At 39.2% G+C, this 20,655-nt stretch overlaps 5 protein-coding genes across 5 annotated transcripts; 3 read left to right on the top strand and 2 right to left on the bottom strand.

Annotated features, from left to right (window-relative positions):
• The first annotated feature begins 167 nt into the window (after nt 1-167).
• cst3 (cystatin C (amyloid angiopathy and cerebral hemorrhage)) lies at nt 168-3,180 on the top strand. Its single transcript, XM_074646534.1, has 3 exons — nt 168-468; nt 2,207-2,317; nt 2,771-3,180. The coding sequence occupies exons 1-3, from the start codon at nt 268-270 to the stop codon at nt 2,846-2,848; spliced, it is 390 nt and encodes a 129-aa protein (XP_074502635.1). The 5' UTR covers nt 168-267; the 3' UTR covers nt 2,849-3,180.
• A 1,490-nt stretch (nt 3,181-4,670) lies between these two features.
• Nucleotides 4,671-8,988, bottom strand: LOC141774142 (glycine N-acyltransferase-like protein 3). Its single transcript, XM_074646528.1, has 5 exons — nt 8,358-8,988; nt 8,163-8,270; nt 7,958-8,078; nt 5,469-5,601; nt 4,671-5,340 (listed from the first exon to the last, which is right to left on the bottom strand). The coding sequence occupies exons 1-5, from the start codon at nt 8,430-8,432 to the stop codon at nt 4,941-4,943; spliced, it is 837 nt and encodes a 278-aa protein (XP_074502629.1). The 5' UTR covers nt 8,433-8,988; the 3' UTR covers nt 4,671-4,940.
• Nucleotides 8,989-9,303: 315 nt separating this feature from the next.
• On the bottom strand, nt 9,304-13,196 carry LOC141774144 (glycine N-acyltransferase-like protein 3). Its single transcript, XM_074646529.1, has 5 exons — nt 12,825-13,196; nt 12,628-12,735; nt 12,423-12,543; nt 10,127-10,259; nt 9,304-9,998 (listed from the first exon to the last, which is right to left on the bottom strand). Exons 1-5 carry the CDS (start codon nt 12,897-12,899, stop codon nt 9,599-9,601), a joined length of 837 nt encoding a protein of 278 aa, XP_074502630.1. The 5' UTR covers nt 12,900-13,196; the 3' UTR covers nt 9,304-9,598.
• Nucleotides 13,197-13,438: 242 nt separating this feature from the next.
• On the top strand, nt 13,439-17,608 carry LOC141774146 (glycine N-acyltransferase-like protein 3). The gene is made up of 5 exons (XM_074646531.1): nt 13,439-13,937; nt 14,025-14,132; nt 14,218-14,338; nt 16,707-16,839; nt 16,968-17,608. The coding sequence occupies exons 1-5, from the start codon at nt 13,863-13,865 to the stop codon at nt 17,365-17,367; spliced, it is 837 nt and encodes a 278-aa protein (XP_074502632.1). The 5' UTR covers nt 13,439-13,862; the 3' UTR covers nt 17,368-17,608.
• Nucleotides 17,609-18,303: 695 nt separating this feature from the next.
• On the top strand, nt 18,304-20,381 carry LOC141774149 (glycine N-acyltransferase-like protein 3). Its single transcript, XM_074646535.1, has 5 exons — nt 18,304-18,479; nt 18,567-18,674; nt 18,770-18,890; nt 19,459-19,591; nt 19,720-20,381. Exons 1-5 carry the CDS (start codon nt 18,405-18,407, stop codon nt 20,117-20,119), a joined length of 837 nt encoding a protein of 278 aa, XP_074502636.1. The 5' UTR covers nt 18,304-18,404; the 3' UTR covers nt 20,120-20,381.
• Nucleotides 20,382-20,655: the final 274 nt, after the last annotated feature.

Genomic DNA, 20,655 nt, shown 5'->3' with positions numbered 1-20,655 from the left:
GAGAGAGAACAGAATCAGATGCTGATGTTTGATTGGCTGAGAGAGAACAGAATCAGATGCTGTTGTCTGATTGGCTGCTGAGAGAGAGCACTCGAATCAGATGCTGTTGTCTCATTGGCTGATGAGAGATAACTCGAATCAGATGCTGTTGTTTGATTGGCTGGTGAGATAAGCCACTCAAACAACAGCCGTGAGTGACGCAGTTGTTCATATAACAGGGAGGAAACAGTTGTTTTTGTTGTTGTTGTATTATTCTTACAGAGAAACATGATGGGGAAGATTGTCCTCCTGGTTTTTGCGGCGGTTCTCGCCGTCGCCTCGGCAGGTATGGTTGGAGGATTTCAAAACGTTGATGTGAATGACGAAGGGGTCCAAAACGCCATCAATGTGTCCGTCGTCCACCACAACAAGGGCACCAACGACATGTACCTGCGTCAGGTGGAGGAGGTGGTCAGCGCCGAGAGACAGGTCAGCAAACCTTTAACTTGGACTGCAGACCAGTCTAACTACATTAATACAGGTTCATCTTATCTTATCTTATGTAGGCCTTCAGTCAGCCTGTTAGCCTGTGGCCTACTACAGTGGTTTATCCATTTATTTATACACACTGTGTGCTTAGTTGGATCTGGGTGGTAATTTAAATTTTGGCAGTGAAACATGTCTGCAACCTTTGATTACAAAACACCATAATCCAATCAGAGCCTTTCCTGTCCTGTCTGGGATGTTTGTTAACATGTCTGCTGCAGGTCAGCCCAGGCTTTTAAAAAAGACATCATCATTTTTCTTTAATATTTCAAACATTACTTTGAATGTATCTTATATTTTTATATTTTCGTTTACTTATTATTATTATTATTATTATTATTATTATTAACAATAATATATGATATTATTTATTATATTATTAATAATATATTTTTATATTTTCATTTAGTCATTATTATTATTATTATTATTATTATTATTATTATTATTAAGTAAAGTATATTGATACAAGGTTAGGTTCATTATCAATAATTTGTCATTACCAATTTTTTTCTATAATTATGAATTATGTTATTTTATTTCTCTGGTTTCAATATTGTTAACATGTCTGCTGCAGGTCAGCCCAGGCTTTTAAAAAAGACATCATCATTTTTCTTTAATATTTCAAACATTACTTTGAATGTATCTTATATTTTTATATTTTCATTTACTCATTGTTATTATTATTATTATTATTATTAAGTAAAGTGTATTGATACAAGGTTAGGTTCATTATCAATAATCTATCATTACCACATATCTTATATTTTCATATTTTCATTTACTTATTATTATTATTATTATTATTATTATTATTATTAAGTAAAGTATATTGATACCAGGTTAGGTTCATTATCAATAATATATCATTACCACATTTGTTTCTATAATTATGAATTTCTTATGTTATTTTATTTCTCTGGTTTCAATATTTGTTTTAAAAACAAAAAGAAATGTTGATACACGTTGGAATTGAATTGTAAAATAAGCCTTCCGCTAATAAAAATAAATCTTTATAAAATAAATGTTTTTATATATGTGTGTACAACACCTCTCTGGGGGGGAGACAAAGAAGGACGGTCTGCAGGACAGATAATAATGCACACAGTGCACTTTCATAGACTAAGCTACTGGAGTTACCCTGCACTATATTCATTTTTAACAGTCTCTTCTGCACTATATTCAGTTTTAACAGTTTTCTTCATCTCCTTGTATTTTTATATCTGGTATATTTTTGTACTTACTATCTGTAAGTTACTTACTATCTATCTATCTATCTATCTATATAATGTTAGGGCTGACCTGAATGCTTCAACTGTTGACCCATGATATTCGACCTCCAAATCACTATTTGAATGCTTTGTTTTTTCAAATATTTGTATACAATTTTTTTACATACAAGTATGTAATAATAATGTATAAATCCCCAAATAGCCCACGAAATAAGGAATAATCACACAACATCATTCATTATTCATATTCAACATTAATTATTATTAGTTATTCTGAGACGGATATCGCTGTTTGGCTCTGTCCTGGGCACTGAAACGGGGGAGATGGAGACAGACAGACAGACAGAAGAACGCGTCAGCTTGCCGCGCCACGTTGCCCCCCCCCCCCCCGAAGCTTAGAGAATACCTTTGAATATTTCTCACCAAAGTTTACCCACTTCTCCTCTCAGGTGGTTGCTGGCATGAAGTACCGCATAACTTTGAGGCTGGCGAAGTCCACCTGCAGAAAGGACCGTGCAAATGACGAGTGTGCCATCCACACAGACCCAAAAAAGGCTCAGGTAATGACTTTATTAAGAGGCTAAAACCTCAGCTTCTGGAAGAAAAAAAATCCCCACATTGTTTTTCCATTGGGAGTTATTAGACACACACTGTTTAAATGTCATACAGGAGACCTGTACTTCTCTTCAACAGTAGACCGAAAATAGATTGTGAAACTTCCCCTTTTTTAACCATCGAGCTTTGTTTGTTGCTGTTGCCACACACAGAAGTTGGAATTAGACAGAGTAGCGTGAAGCGAGCGAGCTGGCTGGTCATTTTTAACCAGATGAATTCAACATTAGCCTATTGATGATTATAGTTCATTGAAAGAGGAACATTTTTGATGAAATCTGCGCCTGCAATAATCAACAAATGTTTATAATTGACTATGATAATCTCATGTTCTATGCTGTTTTGTTTATGATATATATATATATATATATATATAATGTGTGTAACCTTTTCTTCTTCAGCCTTACGAGTGCGTATTCACAGTGTGGAGCCGCGTGTGGTTGAAGGAAATCAAGGTGACGCACGAGAGATGCGAGTAAGAGAACTACGCGGGAAATCTTCAGTGTTGGCATCGTTTGCAGAATAACCTTCATACAGACAAACATGTATTTTCCTGTAGATGAAACACAAAAGTATTAACATTTCCATTTTCTGCCTATGCTACTTCACTTTATCCTAGATTGAATAACCTTTGAAAATCACAGTGTTTCCAAGTAACCTATACAGTATAGCAATGTAGAGGTATATTACTTTTAGAGGAGCAACTTTGTAGTCACTAAACCGAGCAAGTGGACTGAACTGTTGATTATGCTACTAAAAAGCACACGCTGTTTTCAAACTAAATGCAAATTAAAGTAGCATGTGAACTAAACTGAATGTGTCCTTGTGGTATATGTATTTAGGTGTTGAGCTTTTTCTATCCAGACCACAGTTAAATATTGTATTATTTTTGGAAAGAGTGCAGAACAGTGTGTAATGTGTGTTTTCATGCTATTCCTATCCGTCATCTGACATTAGCCAATAAGGGTATGAATGCTGTGAAAGGTAATTTAGGAAGGAAAAACTTCAATTTCAGAAGTAATAGCGGAATTACCACAGATATTTTTTTTTTTTATTAAATGTATTTCTCTTTTTTGATTCTTTTAATGTGAATGTCCCCTTCTGGGGATCAATCTTTTTTTTTTTTTTTTACAAAATCACATGTAATCACATGTAAACAGAGCACATATGAGCTGGCATCTGTAACAAAATAATATAGGCTGCATTCAAAAGTAGCAAGGAGAAGACAAAATAATTGCCTGTCAAAGTTAACGCGATAATGACGCGTTAACGCAAATACATTTTAATGCCACTAATTTCGCACGCAAAGCAATAATGCAATTGATTTTTCGGACATTGTAGCATTGTAGCTCAGTTGTAAAGACAGAGTGAAGATACTGATCATATGAAACTAGAAAACCTAAAGAATCCATTGGTACCAACCAACATACAGCTTGTCATGAAGGAGGTTAAATAACACTCCAGGCTTGTGCTAAATTTTGGCGAGGAAAAGCTGTCATGCCCATTTTCAAAGGGGTCCCTTGACCTCTTACCTCAAAGTATGTGAATGAAAATAGGTTCTATGGGTACCCACGAGTCTCCCCTTTACAGACATGCCCACTTTATAATAATCACATGCAGTTTGGGGCAAGTTATAGTCCAGTCAGCATACTGACTGGCTTGTGTTTACATGTTATGATTTGAGCATGTTTTTTATGCTAAATGCAGTACCTGTGAGGTTTGTGTTGTTAATTGATTTCCAATAATAAATATATAAATACATTTGCATAAAGCAGCATATTTGCCCACTCCCATGTTTATAAGAGTATTAAATTCTTGACAAATCAGACTTTAAGGTACATTTTGAACAGATAAAAAATGTGCGAATAATCATGAACAATCATGCGCTTAATTGCAATTAAATATTTTAATCGATTTACAGCCCTAAAAAAGCCCTATTTTGATAATTAATAGGGGATGTTTCTCCTGTCACAGCATTAGGCCTGCATAATCAATAATTAAGCTTTTTTATAATTAAATGTATTTTGGCCATTAAATAATTGCACAAACAATTTGAGATCTAAGAAATATAAGAGCTTTAATTTTCAGACAGAAAGTAGCCAAGTATTTTTCTGTTTTGAGTTGACCCGCTTAGCTGCTATGAGACACTTTGTAACACTGCCTGCGATTGGTGACCGCCTGTCAATGATTTATGAAGGCTGAGACTATTTTTATTGGAAAAGAGCAGTTTAAACCAGCAGGCAGGATAAACTGCACCATTAAAGAAGCTTCACTCCTCAAACATGAATAAAACAAGGTATGCATGACATATCTTTATTTTGGGGAGCCATTGTTACTGATTATTACATAGGTACTGTACTGTGATACTGTATGTGTTCATGTACATCATTTGATAATTGTTCGGTGCCGACAGAAAACAAGGAATGAATCCACTATTATAACAGTTCAGGTTTTGATACAATGCTTTGGAGAGCCTATACAATTTACATTTTAATCACAATTACATTCACTTGCAATTTATGTTTACCTGATAATAAGTCAGCTACACATTCAATCACAGTGGTTAGAAAATCAAATGTTGAATTCCCACCATTGCGCCCTGTATGAGGGATCCTCAATGAAGCCCAGGTTTTTAAATAGCCTGTAGGAGACCTCGTTCTCCTCCTCTATAAAGCAGTACACTGGGTAGCCCTCAGCGTGGAGCCTCTTGGCCAAGGTGCTGGCCAGGACTTTGGCGTAGCCTCTCCCTCTGTGTTCTGGTAGAGTGTACAGTAAGCCCATAGCACAGGAATCATACATCAGAACCCAGGACACCGACTGGCCCTGGTCGTCAGTGATGCAGCAGGATGGGAAGTTGCTGATGAGGTTTTTAATGTTCATGTAACCCTGCTTGTTCCCTCCGAACTTCCAGGTTTTATTCACCAAGTCAACGTGGGAAAGGTTAAGAGTAGAAATCCTCGATTCAAGCTCACTGTGTAGAGAAACACATTATGATGACCTTTCACTTGAGTGGAGAAACAATTCTATTAAACGTTTCACTTTTAAGCAAAGTTATGTACACATGTCCTTATGAAGCACATTTTAATGATCTGGCTATACCTGTCAACTGCTGGTGGGAGCAGATGGCTGCTGTCTGGCAAATACAGGAGATGCGTCGAGACATAGCATCGGTTGCTGACTTCTCTGTCAGCAGACACTTCTTTGAGCATGGGGACATGGGAAATGTCACATCCTGTAGGACAAAAATGATTCACATGTTAATACCATTCTGTTATTTTTCTTTGCAAGGGGTTACAAACCAGTAGTGGAGGAAGTATTCACCTCCTTTACTCGGTAAAAATAGCAAAGCCCACATTGCAAAAATACTCTATTACATGTTAAAGTCCTTAATTGAAAATATTAAAGGAACAGTGTGTAGGATTTGGTGGCATTTGGAGGATTTGCAGATTGCAACCAACTGAGTATCCCTCCGCTCACTCCTCCCTTGCCAAGACTGCGGTAACGTGAGCCGTCGAGTGTAAAACCATGATAACACCGTTTGCCTCATTCAGAGACCATCCTTACCATAATAACACTACTTTAGGAGCAATGGAAGTCAGACGGTGACAGTTTTGCACTCTGCAGCTCACGTTACCGCAGTTTCACAGAGAACTACGGTGACCTTCAGGTAACGTAAAAACGTGAAAGGCTCTCTCTAGAGCAAGTGTTTGGTTTGTTCGTTCTGGGCTACTGTAGAAACATGACGGAGCAACATAGCGAACTCCGTGAAGAGGACCCGCTCCCTATGTAAATATGAAGTATGTAAGTAAGTAAGTAAAAAATCTAATATCACGATATTATGTTTTATGATACTGTATTGATTCTCCAAAAATTGTAATTAATAGTTTACAGGTTAATCAATAATTTATTTTATTTTCAAAGAGATGTGTCCTCTCAGTGTATTTGTCCTCTAAAAGTAGTGCTATGATGTTGGATGTTACAGGGACTGTGATAAATGCAAATGCAGATCTCACTGTCCTGATTGCATAAAAAAAGACTTTATGCATATGGGGTTGTGTTCTTTCCTAAAATAAGATTTACAAAATCGCAATATATCGCCTTACTTACAGTACCACAAGGGCTAACCCCTGTATCGTGATACATATCATAACGCCAGATTCTTGCCAATACACAGCCCTAATATGAAGGGCTCATTCTAAGCTAACTAAAACACAACGATTTTTCGTTTCAGGTGATTATACACTAATGAAAACACAGTTATCAATATTATATTCCATTTCTGCAAATAGATCCCCCTCAATGTTACACACTATTCCTTTACAAAAAAAGTATGTAACTATTAAGTAAATGTACTTAGTATCTAAGTATCAAAAGTAAACGTACTCATGCAGAAAAATGGTCTGTGAGTACCAAACTTTTATATTTTAGGCTGTTATGAAGATTATTATCAGTGATGCATTAAGTAGCCTACTGTATTTAAAGGGACTGGTTGTAAGAATCAGAAATGCTTGTTAACAGCGACACCTGTGGCCGTTAAGTCAATGAAAGTCAGCGTCGTGCTCGTGCTTGTGCTCGCTCTAAATAGACATGAACGAACATCGCTCAAAACAGTGAGGCGACACACGTCAGCTAAAACCACAATATCACTCTATATTTCACCTGCTTGGCAGTAATGTTAGCTGACCAGACGAAGGTCTCTCCATGAATCACTGCTACTAGTGTTGGCTTTTCCTGCTTCAGCCTCCCGACCGCGGCCGGAGGAAACGGTCTGAGACGATAACATTTCTCGCTGCGGAGCCCCGTCACCTCACAAGACACGGGAAGCCTCTGTTGGTCTGGAGGAGCTGCAACAGTTATTTCTGCACAAACGTCCACTGTACATTTACTAGATATTCTCAGAGCTACGAAGTCTCCTGCAGTGTTTAGTGAGCGCGCATGCATGTGTAGAGGTGGAGCGAGGTGTGAGTGAAGGAAGGCAGAGGAGCAGAGGAGCAGAGGAACAGAGTACAACAGAGACTCCGAACCTGCAGACCAAAGCTACGGTCTCTCCTGCGTCCTCCGACCGCGGCCAACACTTTTTTGCAAGACGGGCTTCACTAGATATAACTTTGCGGTTTTGGTGCTTCCATGTAGTTTATGTTGGAGTCTCGTCTGAACAGCGTAGCCACACAAGCGCGCGTACGCAAGCTTTATACATGTAAGAAGTTACATACAGTCCCTTTAAGTTCAATTTTAGGTAATTATACTTAACTGATTTACATTTCATGCCACTTTATACTTCAACTCCACTACAATTCAGAGGTAAATATTGTACCTTTTATTTCACTACATTTATATTAATTGACAGCTGTAGGCTTATAGTTTATTAATGCGATTTTACTCAGGAAACATACAGTATGACCAGCTTATAAAATATGCATTATTATGAAGCTTCCTAACAGTTTATGATACAACTACTTGAACTCCACCGCAACCATTTCAGAGTGAAATGAAAGTTAAACATTAAGTGAATGTACTTACTAGTAGCCTATTTACACTAGGCTACACCACTGTTAGATGCAGCAGTGTCTGCAAAGATTTAAACTCACCTCCAATATGAAAATAAGTGCTCCAGTCAATTGCATTCTCCTCTGTCAGTATTTTCTTTAAAATCTCTTCATCCATGCTGTAGTAAGTCACCTTTTTCATGAAGTCCACGGCGCGCTTGTTCTGTGAAGTAAAATGTATTAATCATGTGGACAAAAAGCATGATGTTTAGGTTACAACGTGTCTAATTCTCCTATGTGATCTCACCTTGGGGTCAGGTCTGCAAATGATGACCTTAAAGTCAGGCCATGTATCAACGATGACCTCCTTTGTGGTTGGTTTCTTCCTGTTAATCCCATATAGGAAACCGTAAACCTAAAAACAGGAAAAGTTTAGACTATATTTAGGCCTATGAGCTGACATATTGAGGAATGCATTTTAAACAGCTTGCAGCTTGTCTACCTTAAAACTCTTGGGTAAGTGTTTAAGCAGAACTCCTTCAGCAATCTGTAGTTCTTCTGAGTTCAGGACCTTCATGTTTGAGGAGTGAAGCTTCTTTAAATGTCACAGAAATACTTTCATTATTCCTGGTAATGAACAGAATCGACATCGAATCAATAACAACTTTCGTTATGTACAGTATTTTATTTTCCAGCGCACATTAAAGCTGCCTGCAAATCCAACCAATGAGTACTTCCTGTCCAGATTTCAAAGTAAAGGGTGTGATTAAAGGCAACAGTAGTTTAATATTTGGACTTAGTACTTCTTATACTACTTGCACAATTAATATGAAGTACTTTTACTGTGTACTTTTTCAGTAATCCAATGTCAAAGTCCCCTCTAGAGAACAAGAATAAGACTTTTTTTCGAAAAGTACACAGTAAAAGTACTTCATAATAATTGTGCAAGTAGTATAAGAAGTACTATGTTAAAATATACCAGATTCATAATTATGATTCATATTGAGGAATGCATTTTAAACAGCTTGCAGCTTGTCTACCTTAAAACTCTTGGGTAAGTGTTTAAGCAGAACTCCTTCAGCAATCTGTAGTTCTTCTGAGTTCAGGACCTTCATGTTTGAGGAGTGAAGCTTCTTTAATGGTGCAGTTTATCCTGCCTGCCGGTTTAAACTGCTCTGTTCCAATAAAAATAGTCTCAGCCTTCATAAATCATTGACAGGCGGTCACCAATCGCAGGCCTGGTTACAAAGTGTGTCATAGCAGCTGAGTGGGTCTACTCAAAACAGAAAAATACCTTGCTGCTTTCTGTCTGAAAATTAAAACTCTTATATTTCTTAGATCCCAAATTGTTTGTGCAATTATTTAATGGCCAAAATACATTTTGATTACAAAAAAAATTGTATTATTGATTATGTAGACCTAATGCTGTGACAATAGATACATCCCCTATTAATTATGAAAATAAAATCCGTAGTATAAAATGGAAATACTCAAATAACTAGTACCTCAAGACTATACTTGAGTACAGTGCTTGAGTAGATGTACTTTCCACCACTGTCGTCCAGTGTATTAGAGGCTCATACTTGTCAAACAGGTAAATACTCGTCATAAACCCATTTTCAGATTTGTGAAACTTTTTTTTGAGCCTATACAATTTACATTTTAATCACAATTACATTCACTTGCAATTTATGTTTACCTGATAATATGTCAGCTACACATTCAATCACAGTGGTTAGAAAATCAAACGTTGAATTCCCACCATTGCGCCCTGTATGAGGGATCCTCAATGAAGCCCAGGTTTTTAAATAGCCTGCAAGAGACCTCGTTCTCCTCCTCTATGAAGCAGAACACTGGGTAGCCCTCAGCGTGGAGCCTCTTTGCCAAGGTGCTGACCAGGACTTTGGCGTAGCCTCTCCCTCTGTGCTCTGGCAGAGTGTACATTAAGCCAATGGCGCAGTAATCATACACCAGAACCCAGGACACCGGCTGGCCCTGGTCGTCAGTGATGCAGCAGGATGGGAAGTTGCTGATGAGGTTATTAATGATCATGTAACCCTGCTTGTTCCTTCCGAACTTCCAGGTTTTATTCACCAAGTCAACGTGGGAAAGGTTAAGAGTGGAAATCCTCGATTCAAGCTCACTGTGTAGAGAAACACATTATGATGACCTTTCACTTGAGTGGAGAAACAATTCTATTAAACGTTTCACTTTTAAGCGAAGTTATGTACACATGTCCTTATGAAGCACATTTTAATGATCTGGCTATACCTGTCAACTGCTGGTGGGAGCAGATGGCTGCTGTCTGGCAAATACAGGAGATGCGTCGAGACATAGCATCGGTTGTTGACTTCTCTGTCAGCAGACACTTCTTTGAGCATGGGGACATGGGAAATGTCACATCCTGTAGGACAAAAATGATTCACATGTTAATACCATTCTGTTATTTTTCTTTGCAAACCAGTAGTGGAGGAAGTATTCACCTCCTTTACTCGGTAAAAATAGCAAAGCCCACATTGCAAAAATACTCTATTACATGTTAAAGTCCTTAATTGAAAATATTAAAGGAACAGTATGTAGGATTTGGTGGCATTTGCAGGATTTGCAGATTGCAGCCAACTGAGTATCCCTCCGCTCACTCCTCCCTTGCCAAGACTGCGGTAACGTGAGCCATCGAGTGTAAAACCATGATAACACCGTTTGCCTCACTCAGAGACCATCCTTACCATAATAACACTACTTTAGGAGCAATGGATTCCCATTATACCCATTCTACCGTATTTAAAGGGACCGTAAGAATCAGAAATGCTTGTTAACAGCGACACCTGTGGCCGTTAAGTCAATGAAAGTCAATGTCGGGCTCGCGCTTGCTCGCTCTAAATAGACATGAATGGTGAGGCGACACACGTCAGCTAAACCCAAAATATCACTCTATATTTCACCTGCTTGGCAGTAATGTTAGCTGACCAGTCGAAGGTCTCTCCATGAATCAATGCTGATCCTAGTGCTGGCTTTTCCTGCTTCAGCCTCCCTCCCGGTGTCCTGAGACACTGGCACCCGGTCGGAGACGATAACGTTTCTCATTGCGGAGCCCCGTCACTTCACAAGACACGGGAAACCTCTGTTGGTCTGGAGGAGCTGCAGCATTTATTTCTGCACAAACGTCCACTGTACATTCACTAGATATTCTCAGAGCTACGAAGTCTTCTGCAGTGTGTAGTGTGCGCGCATGCACGTAAGAGTGGAGCGAAATAGCGAGAACGCGTGCGGTGTGTGAGTGAGGCAAGCAGGCAGAGGAGCATGGAGCAGAGACTCCGGCCCTGGAGACCAAAGCTACGGTCTGTCCCGCGTCCTCCGACCGCGGCCAACACTGTTTAGCAAGATGGGCTTCACCGGATATAACTTTGCGGTTTTGGTGCTTCCATGTAGTTTGTGTTGGAGTCTCGTCTGAACAGCGTAGCCACCCTAAGCGCACGTATGCAAGCTTTATACATGTAAGAAGATACAAACAGTCCCTTTAAAGGCGTATAAATGTACCGGGTCGCCACACATGCGCGCTCGCATATGCTCGTTCGCGTGTGGTCGCTGCATCTCCTCCTCTGCCTGCTTGCCTTCACTCAGACAGCGCGCGCGTTCTCGCTCAGCTCGCTCCACCTCTAGACGTGAACGCGCGCTCACTCCACACTGCAGAAGAGTTAGTTTAGCTCTGAGAATATCTAGTGAATGTACAGTGGACGTTTGTGCAGAAATAAATGCTGCAGCTCCTTCAGAGCAACAGAGGTTTCCCGTGTCTTGTGAAGTGACGGAGCTCCTCAGCGAGTAACGTTATCGTCTCGTTACCTACCGGGTGCCGGTGTCTCCTCTGCTCTCTCCGGCTGCGGGTGGAGAGAGCAGGGAGACACGCTGCAGAGCCCCGCTGCATCAGCCTGCGCTGACGCAGGAAAAGCCAACACTAAGATCAGATCTAAATCATGTTCATGGAGAGACCTTTGTCTGGTCAGCTAACATTACTGCCAAGCAGCTGAAATATAGAGTGATATTGTGCTTTTAGCTGACGTGTGTCGCCTCACTGTTTTGAGCGATGCTCGTTCAGGTGTATTTAGAGCGAGCAAGCGCGAGCTCGACGCTGACTTTCGTTGATTTTACGGCCACAGGTGTCGCTGTTAATAAGCAATTCTGAAAGTTACAAATAGTCCCTTTAAAGTTCAATTTTAGGTAATTATACTTAACTGATTTACATTTCATGCCACTTTATACTTCAACTCCACTACAATTCAGAGGTAAATATTGTACCTTTTATTTCACTACATTTATATTAATTGACAGCTGTAGGCTTATAGTTTATAAATGCGATTTTACTCAGGAAACATACAGTATGACAAGCTTATAAAATATGCATTATTATGAAGCTTCCTAACAGTTTATGATACAACTACTTGAACTCCACCTCGACCAATTCAGAGTGAAATGAAAGTTAAACATTAAGTGAATGTTCTTACTAGTAGCCTATTTACTCTAGGCTACACCACTGTTAGATGCAGCAGTGTCTGCAGAGATCTAAACTCACCTCCAATAAGAAAATAAACGCTCCAGTCAATTGCATTCTCCTCTGTCAGTATTTTCCTTAAAATCTCTTCATCCGTGCTGTAGCAAGTCACCTTTTTCATGAAGTCCACGGCGCGCTTGTTCTGTGAAGTAAAATGTATTAATCATGTGGACAAAAAGCATGATGTTTAGGTTACAACGTGTCTAATTCTCCTATGTGATCTCACCTTGGGGTCAGGTTTGCAAATGATAACCTTAAAGTCAGGCCATGTATCAACGATGACCTCCAATGTGGTTGGTTTCTTCCTGTTAATCCCATATAGGAAACCGTAAACCTAAAAACACAGACATTTTAGAGACTATATTTAGGCCTATGAGCTGACATATTGAGGAATGCATTTTAAACAGCTTGCAGCTTGTCTACCTTAAAACTCTTGGGTAAGTGTTTAAGCAGAACTCCTTCAGCAATCTGTAGTTCTTCTGAGTTCAGGACCTTCATGTTTGAGGAGTGAGGCTTCTTTAAATGTCACAGAAATACTTTGATTATTCCCGCTAATGAATTGAATCGACATCGAATCAATAACAACTTTCGTTATGTACAGTATTTTATTTTCCAGCGCACTTTAAAGCTACCTGCAAATCCAACCAATGAGTACTTCCTGTCCAGATTTCAAAGTAAAGGGTGTGATTAAAGGCAACAGTAGTTTAATATTTGGACTTAATACTTCTTATACTACTTGCTCAAATACTGTGAAGTACTTTTACTGTGTACTTTTTCAGTAATACAATGTCAAAGTCCCCTCTACAGAACAATAATAAGACTTTTTGTCTCACTTTGAAGTAGGATAAAACACATTTCTTCCATAAGTAGTTTATGAGTCTGATATATTTTAACCTAGTACTTCTTATATTACTTGCACTTTAATATGAAGTACTTTTACTGTGTACTTTTTCAGTAATCCAATGTCAAAGTCCCCTCTAGAAAACAAGAATAAGACTTTTTGTCTAACTTTGAAATCGGATAAAACACATTTCTTCCATAAGTAGTTTATGAATCTGGTATATTTTAACATAGTACTTCTTATACTACTTGCACAATTATTATGAAGTACTTTTACTGTGTACTTTTCGAAAAAAAAGTCTTATTCTTGTTCTCTAGAGGGGACTTTGACATTGGATTACTGAAAAAGTACACAGTAAAAGTACTTCATATTAATTGTGCAAGTAGTATAAGAAGTACTAAGTCCAAATATTAAACTACTGTTGCCTTTAATCACACCCTTTACTTTGAAATCTGGACAGGAAGTACTCATTGGTTGGATTTACAGGTAGCTTTAAAGTGTGCTGGACAATAAAATACTGTACATAACGAAAGTTGTTATTGATTCGATGTCGATTCTGTTCATTACCGGAAATAATGAAAGTATTTCTGTGACATTTAAAGAAGCTTCACTCCTCAAACATGAAGGTCCTGAACTCAGAAGAACTACAGATTGCTGAAGGAGTTCTGCTTAAACACTTACCCAAGAGTTTTAAGGTAGACAAGCTGCAAGCTGTTTAAAATGCATTCCTCAATATGTCAGCTCATAGGCCTAAATATAATCTAAACTTTTCCTGTTTTTAGGTTTACGGTTTCCTATATGGGATTAACAGGAAGAAACCAACCACATTGGAGGTCATCGTTGATACATGGCCTGAGTTTAAGGTCATCATTTGCAGACCTGACCCCAAGGTGAGATCACATAGGAGAATTAGACACGTTGTAACCTAAACATCATGCTTTTTGTCCACATGATTGCTACACGTTTACTTCACAGAACAAGCGTGCCATGGACTTCATGAAAAAGGTGACTTGCTACAGCACGGATGAAGAGGTTTTAAGGAAAATACTGACAGAGGAGAATGCAATTGACTGGAGCACTTATTTTGTTATTGGAGGTGAGTTTAGATCGCTGCAGACACTGCTGCATCTAACAGTGGTGTAGCCTAGTGTAAATAGGCCACTAATAAGTACATTAACTTAATGGTTATCTTTCATTTCACTCTGAATTGGTCGAGGTGGAGTTCAAGTAGTTGTATCATAAACTGTTAGGAAGCTTCATAATAATGCATATTTTATAAGCTGGTCATACTGTATGTTTCCTGAGTAAAATCGCATTTATAAACTATAAGCCTACAGCTGTCAATTAATATAAATGTAGTGAAATAAAAGGTACGATATTTACTTCTGAATTGTAGTGGAGTTGAACTATAAAGTGGCATGAAATGTAAATTAGTTAAAGGGACTATTTGTAACTTTCAGAATTGCTTGTTAACAGCGACACCTGTGGCCGTTATGTCAACCAAAGTCAGCGTCGGGCTCGCACTTGCTCGCTCTAAACAGACATGAACGAGCATCGCTCAACACAGTGAGGCGACACAGTTCAGCTAAAACCACAATATCACTCTATATTTCAGCTGCTTGGCAGTAATGTTAGCTGACCAGACGAAGGTCTCTCCATGAATCACTGCTGATACTAGTGTTGGCTTTTCCTGCCTCACCCTGCGGGGCAGAAGCAGGAAGAGAAACGTTATCGTCTCCGACCGCAGCCGGAGGGAGACACCGGCACCTGGTCGGAGACGATAACGTTTCTCGCTGCGGAGCCCCGTCACTTCACAAGACACGGGAAACCTCTGTTGGTCTGGAGGAGCTGCAGCATTTATTTCTGCACAAACGTCCACTACATTCACTAGATATTCTCAGAGCTAAACTAACTCTTCTGCAGTGTGTAGTGTGCGCGCATGCACATCTAGAGGTGGAGCGAGAACGAGCGCGGTGTGTGAGTGAAGGTAAGCGAGCAGAGGAGCAGAGTACAGCAGTGACTCCGGCCCTGGAGACCAAAGCTACGGTCTCCCCCGCGTTCTCCGACCGCCGCCAGCACTGTTTTGCAAGACGGGCTTCACTAGATAGAACTTTATGGTTTTGGTGCTTCCGTGTAGTTTGTGTTGGAGTCTGATGGTACCTGTCCACAGGGAGTCTGAACAGCGTAGCCACTAGCGAGCGTGCATATGTGAGCGCGGTGGGAAACCGACCCGTTAGATTTATACATGTAAAAAGTTACAAACAGTCCCTTTAAGTATAATTACCTAAAATTGAACTTAAATACGGTAGGCTACCTAATGCATCACTTATAATAATCTTCACAACAGCCTAATATATACAAGTTTGGTACTCACAGACCATTTTTCTGCATGAGTACTTTTACTTCTGATACTTAAGATACTAAGTACATTTAGCTAATAATTACATACTTTTTTTTAAAGGAATAGTGTGTAACATTGAGGGGGATCTATTTGCAGAAATGGAATATAATATTGATAACTGTGTTTTCATTAGTGTATAATCACCTGAAACGAAGAATCGTTGTGTTTTAGTTAGCTTAGAATGAGCCCTTCATATTAGGGCTGTGTATTGGCAAGAATCTGGCGTTATGATATGTATCACGATACAGGGGTTAGCCCTTGTGATACTGTAGGTAAGATATGTATTGCGATTTTGTAAAAAAATCGTATTCTTATCTTATTTTAGGAAAGAACACAACCCCATATGCATAAAATCTTTTTTTATTCAATCAGAACAGTGAGATCTGCATTTGCATTTATCACAGTCCTTGTAACATCCAACATCATAGCACTACTTTAAGAGGACAAATACACTGAGAGGGCACATCTCTTTGAAAATAAAATAAAGTATTGATTAACCCATAAACTATTAATTAAAACATTTTGAGTATTGATACAGTATCATAAAACATAATATTGCGATATTAGATTTTTTCGCTATTTTCTTACACCCCTACTTCATATCTACATAGGGAGTGGGTCCTCTTCACGGAGTCCGCCATGTTGCTCCACCATGTTTCTAGAGTAGCCCAGAACGAACAAACCAAACACTGGCTCTAGAGAGAGCCTTTCACGCTTTTACGTTACCTGAAGGCTACGTAGTTCTCTGTGAAACTGCGGTAACGTGAGCAGCAGAGTGCAAACCTGACGGCATCTGACTTCCGTAGAAGGGAGGAGTGAGCAGAGGGGTCCTCAGTTGGTTGCAATCTGCAACCACACCACTAGATGCCACCAAATCCCACACACTGTTCCTTTAATATTTTCAATTCAGGACTTTAACATGTAATAGAGTATTTTTGCAATGTGGGCTTTGCTATTTTTACCGAGTAAAGGAGGTGAATACTTCCTCCACTACTGGTTTGCAACCCCTTGCAAAGAAAAATAACAGAATGGTATTAACATGTGAATCATTTTTGTCCTACAGGATGTGACATTTCCCATGTCCCCATGCTCAAAGAAGTGTCTACTGACAGAGAAGTCAACAACCGATGCTTGACCACGGTGCATCTCCTGTATTTGCCAGACAGCAGCCATCTGCTCCCACCAGCAGTTGACAGGTATAGCCAGATCATTAAAATGTGCTTCATAAGGACATGTGTACATAACTTCGCTTAAAAGTGAAACGTTTAATAGTATTGTTTCTCCACTCAAGTGAAAGGTCATCATAATGTGTTTCTCTACACAGTGAGCTTGAATCGAGGATTTCCACTCTTAACCTTTCCCACGTTGACTTGGTGAATAAAACCTGGAAGTTCGGAGGGAACAAGCAGGGTTACATGAACATTAAAAACCTCATCAGCAACTTCCCATCCTGCTGCATCACTGACGACCAGGGTCAGCCGGTGTCCTGGGTTCTGGTGTGTGATTACTGTGCAATGGGCTTAATGTACACTCTACCAGAGCACAGAGGGAGAGGCTACGCCAAAGTCCTGGTCAGCACCTTGGCAAAGAGGCTCTTCGCTGAGGGCCACCCAGTGTTCTGCTTCATAGAGGAGGAGAACGAGGTCTCCTACAGGCTATTTAAAAACCTGGGCTTCATTGAGGATCCCTCATACAGGGCGCAATGGTGGGAATTCAATGTATAGCTGACTTATTATCAGGTAAACATAAATTGCAAGTGAATGTTATTGTGATTAAAATGTAAATTGTATAGGCTCTCCAAAGCATTGCATCAAAACCTGAACTGTTATAATGGTGGATTCATCCCTTGGTTTCTGTCGGCATCGAACAATTATCAAATGATGTACATGAACACATACAGTATCACAGTACAGTACCAATGTAATAATCATTAACAATGGCTCCCCAAAATAAAGATAAATTATGTCATGCATACCTTGTTTTACTCATGTTTTAAATCTATTTTCTCCTTTTCACATTACTGTCAAATCTTCAGCAGGTTCCTTTTAGTCCAGGTTCAAGGATGTCAATTTTTTATGTATTTTTATCTGTTTCCATAACTATAAAAAGGCTAAAACAGTCTTTAGGGTCCAGCTTTGACTAGTTCAGGTAAAGTACATTGTTTTTAGACATGGATTTATAGGCTATGATGGTCTCCAGAAACTATTTGATATTGCCCTTTTTCTATTATGACAAAAAAAAAAGTTTCACAAATCTGAAACTAGGTTTATGACGAGTATTTACCTGTTTGACAAGTATGAGCCTCTAATACACTGGACGACTGTGGTGGAAAGTACATTTACTCAAGCAGTTAGCTTAAGTACAGTCTTGAGGTACTAGTTATTTGAGTATTTCCATTTTATGCTACAGATTTTATTTTGATAATTAATAGGGGATGTATCTACTGTCACAGCATTAGGCCTACATAATCAATAATACAACTTTTTTGTAATTAAAATGTATTTTGGCCATTAAATAATTGCACAAACAATTTGGGATCTAAGAAATATAAGAGTTTTAATTTTCAGACAGAAAAGAGCCAGGTATTTGTCTGTTTTGAGTTGACCCGCCCAGCTGCTATGACACACTTTGTAACCAGGCCTGCGATTGGTGACCGCCTGTCAATGATTTATGAAGGCTGAGACTATTTTTATTGGAACAGAGCAGTTTAAACCAGCAGGCAGGATAAACTGCACCATTAAAGAAGCTTCACTCCTCAAACATGAAGGTCCTGAACTCAGAAGAACTACAGATCGCTGAAGGAGTTCTGCTTAAACACTTACCCAAGAGTTTTAAGGTAGTCAAGCTGAAAGCTATTTAAAATACATTCCTCCATATGTCAGCTCATAGGCCTAAATATAGTCTAAACATTTTCTGTTTTTAGGTTTACGGTTTCCTATATGGGATTAACAGGAAGAAACCAACCACACTGGAGGTCAGCGTTGATACCTGGCCTGACTTTAAGGTCATCATTTGCCGACCTGACCCCAAGGTGAGTTCATATCCCATAGGAGAATTGGACACGTTGTAACCTATACATCGTCCTTTTTGTCCACATGATTGCTACATTTAGTCTTTACTTCACAGAACAAGCGCGCCCTGGAGTTCATGAAAAAGGTGGCTTACTACAGCACGGATGAAGAGATTTTAAGGAAAATACTGACAGAGGAGAATGCAATTGACTGGAGCACTTATTTTGTTATTGGAGGTGAGTTTAAATCTCTGCAGACACTGCTGCATCTAACAGTGGTGTAGCCTAGTGTAAATAGGCTATAACAATACAGCTATATGATACAGCCACTTGAACTCCACCTTGACCAACTAACAGTAATATAATAGTTAAACATTAATGCATCACTAATAATAATCTTCACAACAGCCTAATATATAAAAGTTTGATACTCACAGGACTATTTTTCTGCATGAGTACTTTTACTTTTGATACTTAGATGCTAAATATTGCCTCTGATAGAGGCGAACACCGTTACCATGGTTTTGCACTCTGTGACTCACGTTATTGAAGTCTTAGAAAGGGAGGAGTGAGCGGAGGGGTACTCAGTTGGTTGCATCTGCAACCACACCACTAGATGCCGCCAAATCCTACACACTGTTCTTTTAATATTTTCAATTCAGGACTTTAACATGTAATAGAGTATTTTTGCAGTGTGGGCTTTGCTATTTTAACCGAGTAAAGGAGGTGAATACTTCCTCCACTACTGGTTTGCAAAGAAAAATAACAGAATGGTATTAACATGTGAATCATTTTTGTCCTACAGGATGTGACATTTCCCATGTCCCCATGCTCAAAGAAGTGTCTGCTGACAGAGAAGTCAGTAACCGATGCTATGTCACGGTGCATCTCCTGTATTTGCCAGACAGCAGCCATCTACTCCCAGCAGCAGTTGACAGGTATAGCCAGATCATTAAAATGTGCTTCATAAGGACATGTGTACATAACTTCGCTTAAAAGTGAAACGTTTAATAGAATTGTTTCTCCACTCAAGTGAAAGGTCATCATAATGTGTTTCTCTACACAGTGAGCTTGAATCAAGGATTTCCACTCTTAACCTTTCCCACGTTGACTTGGTGAATAAAACCTGGAAGTTCGGAGGGAACAAGCAGGGTTACATGAACATTAAAAACCTCATCAGCAACTTCCCATCCTGCTGCATCACTGACGACCAGGGTCAGCCGGTGTCCTGGATTCTGTTGTATGATTACTGTGCTATGGGCTTATTGTACACTCTACCAGAGCACAGAGGGAGAGGCTACGCCAAAGTCCTGGTCAGCACCTTGGCAAAGAGGCTCCACGCTGAGGGCTACCCAGTGTACTGCTTCATAGAGGAGGAGAACGAGGTCTCCTACAGGCTATTTAAAAACCTGGGCTTCATTGAGGATCCCTCATACAGGGCACAATGGTGGAAATTCAACTTTTGATTTTCTATCCACTGTGATTGAATGTATAGCTGACTTATTATCAGGTAAACATAAATTGCAAGTGAATGTAATTGTGATTAAAATGTAAATTGCATAGGCTCTCCAAAGCATTGTATCAAAACCTGAACTGTTATAATGGTGGATTCATTCCTTGTTTTCTGTCGGCTCTGAACAATTATCAAATTATGTACATGAACACATACAGTATCACAGTACAGTACCTATGTAATAATCATTAACAATGGCTCCCCAAAATAAAGGAATTTCATGCATACCTTGTTTTACTCATGTTTTAAATCTATTTTCTCCTTTTCACATTACTGTCGAATCTTCAGCAGGTTCCCAGTGTCCTTTTAGTCCAGGTTCAAGGATGGCAATTTTTTATGTATTTTTATATGTTTCCATAACTATAAAAAGGCTAAAACACTCTTTAGGGTCCAGCTTTGACTAGTTTAGGTATAGTACATTGTTTTTAGACATGGATTTATAGGCTATGATGGTCTCGAGAAACATTTGATAGTAGAAGTATTAGCCTC

This window comes from Sebastes fasciatus, chromosome 9, assembly GCF_043250625.1.
Source record: "Sebastes fasciatus isolate fSebFas1 chromosome 9, fSebFas1.pri, whole genome shotgun sequence".
Classification (NCBI taxonomy): Eukaryota; Metazoa; Chordata; class Actinopteri; order Perciformes; family Sebastidae; genus Sebastes; species Sebastes fasciatus.
The sequence above is the reverse complement of the archived record's forward strand: the minus strand, read 5'-3'. Positions and strand labels throughout refer to the sequence as shown.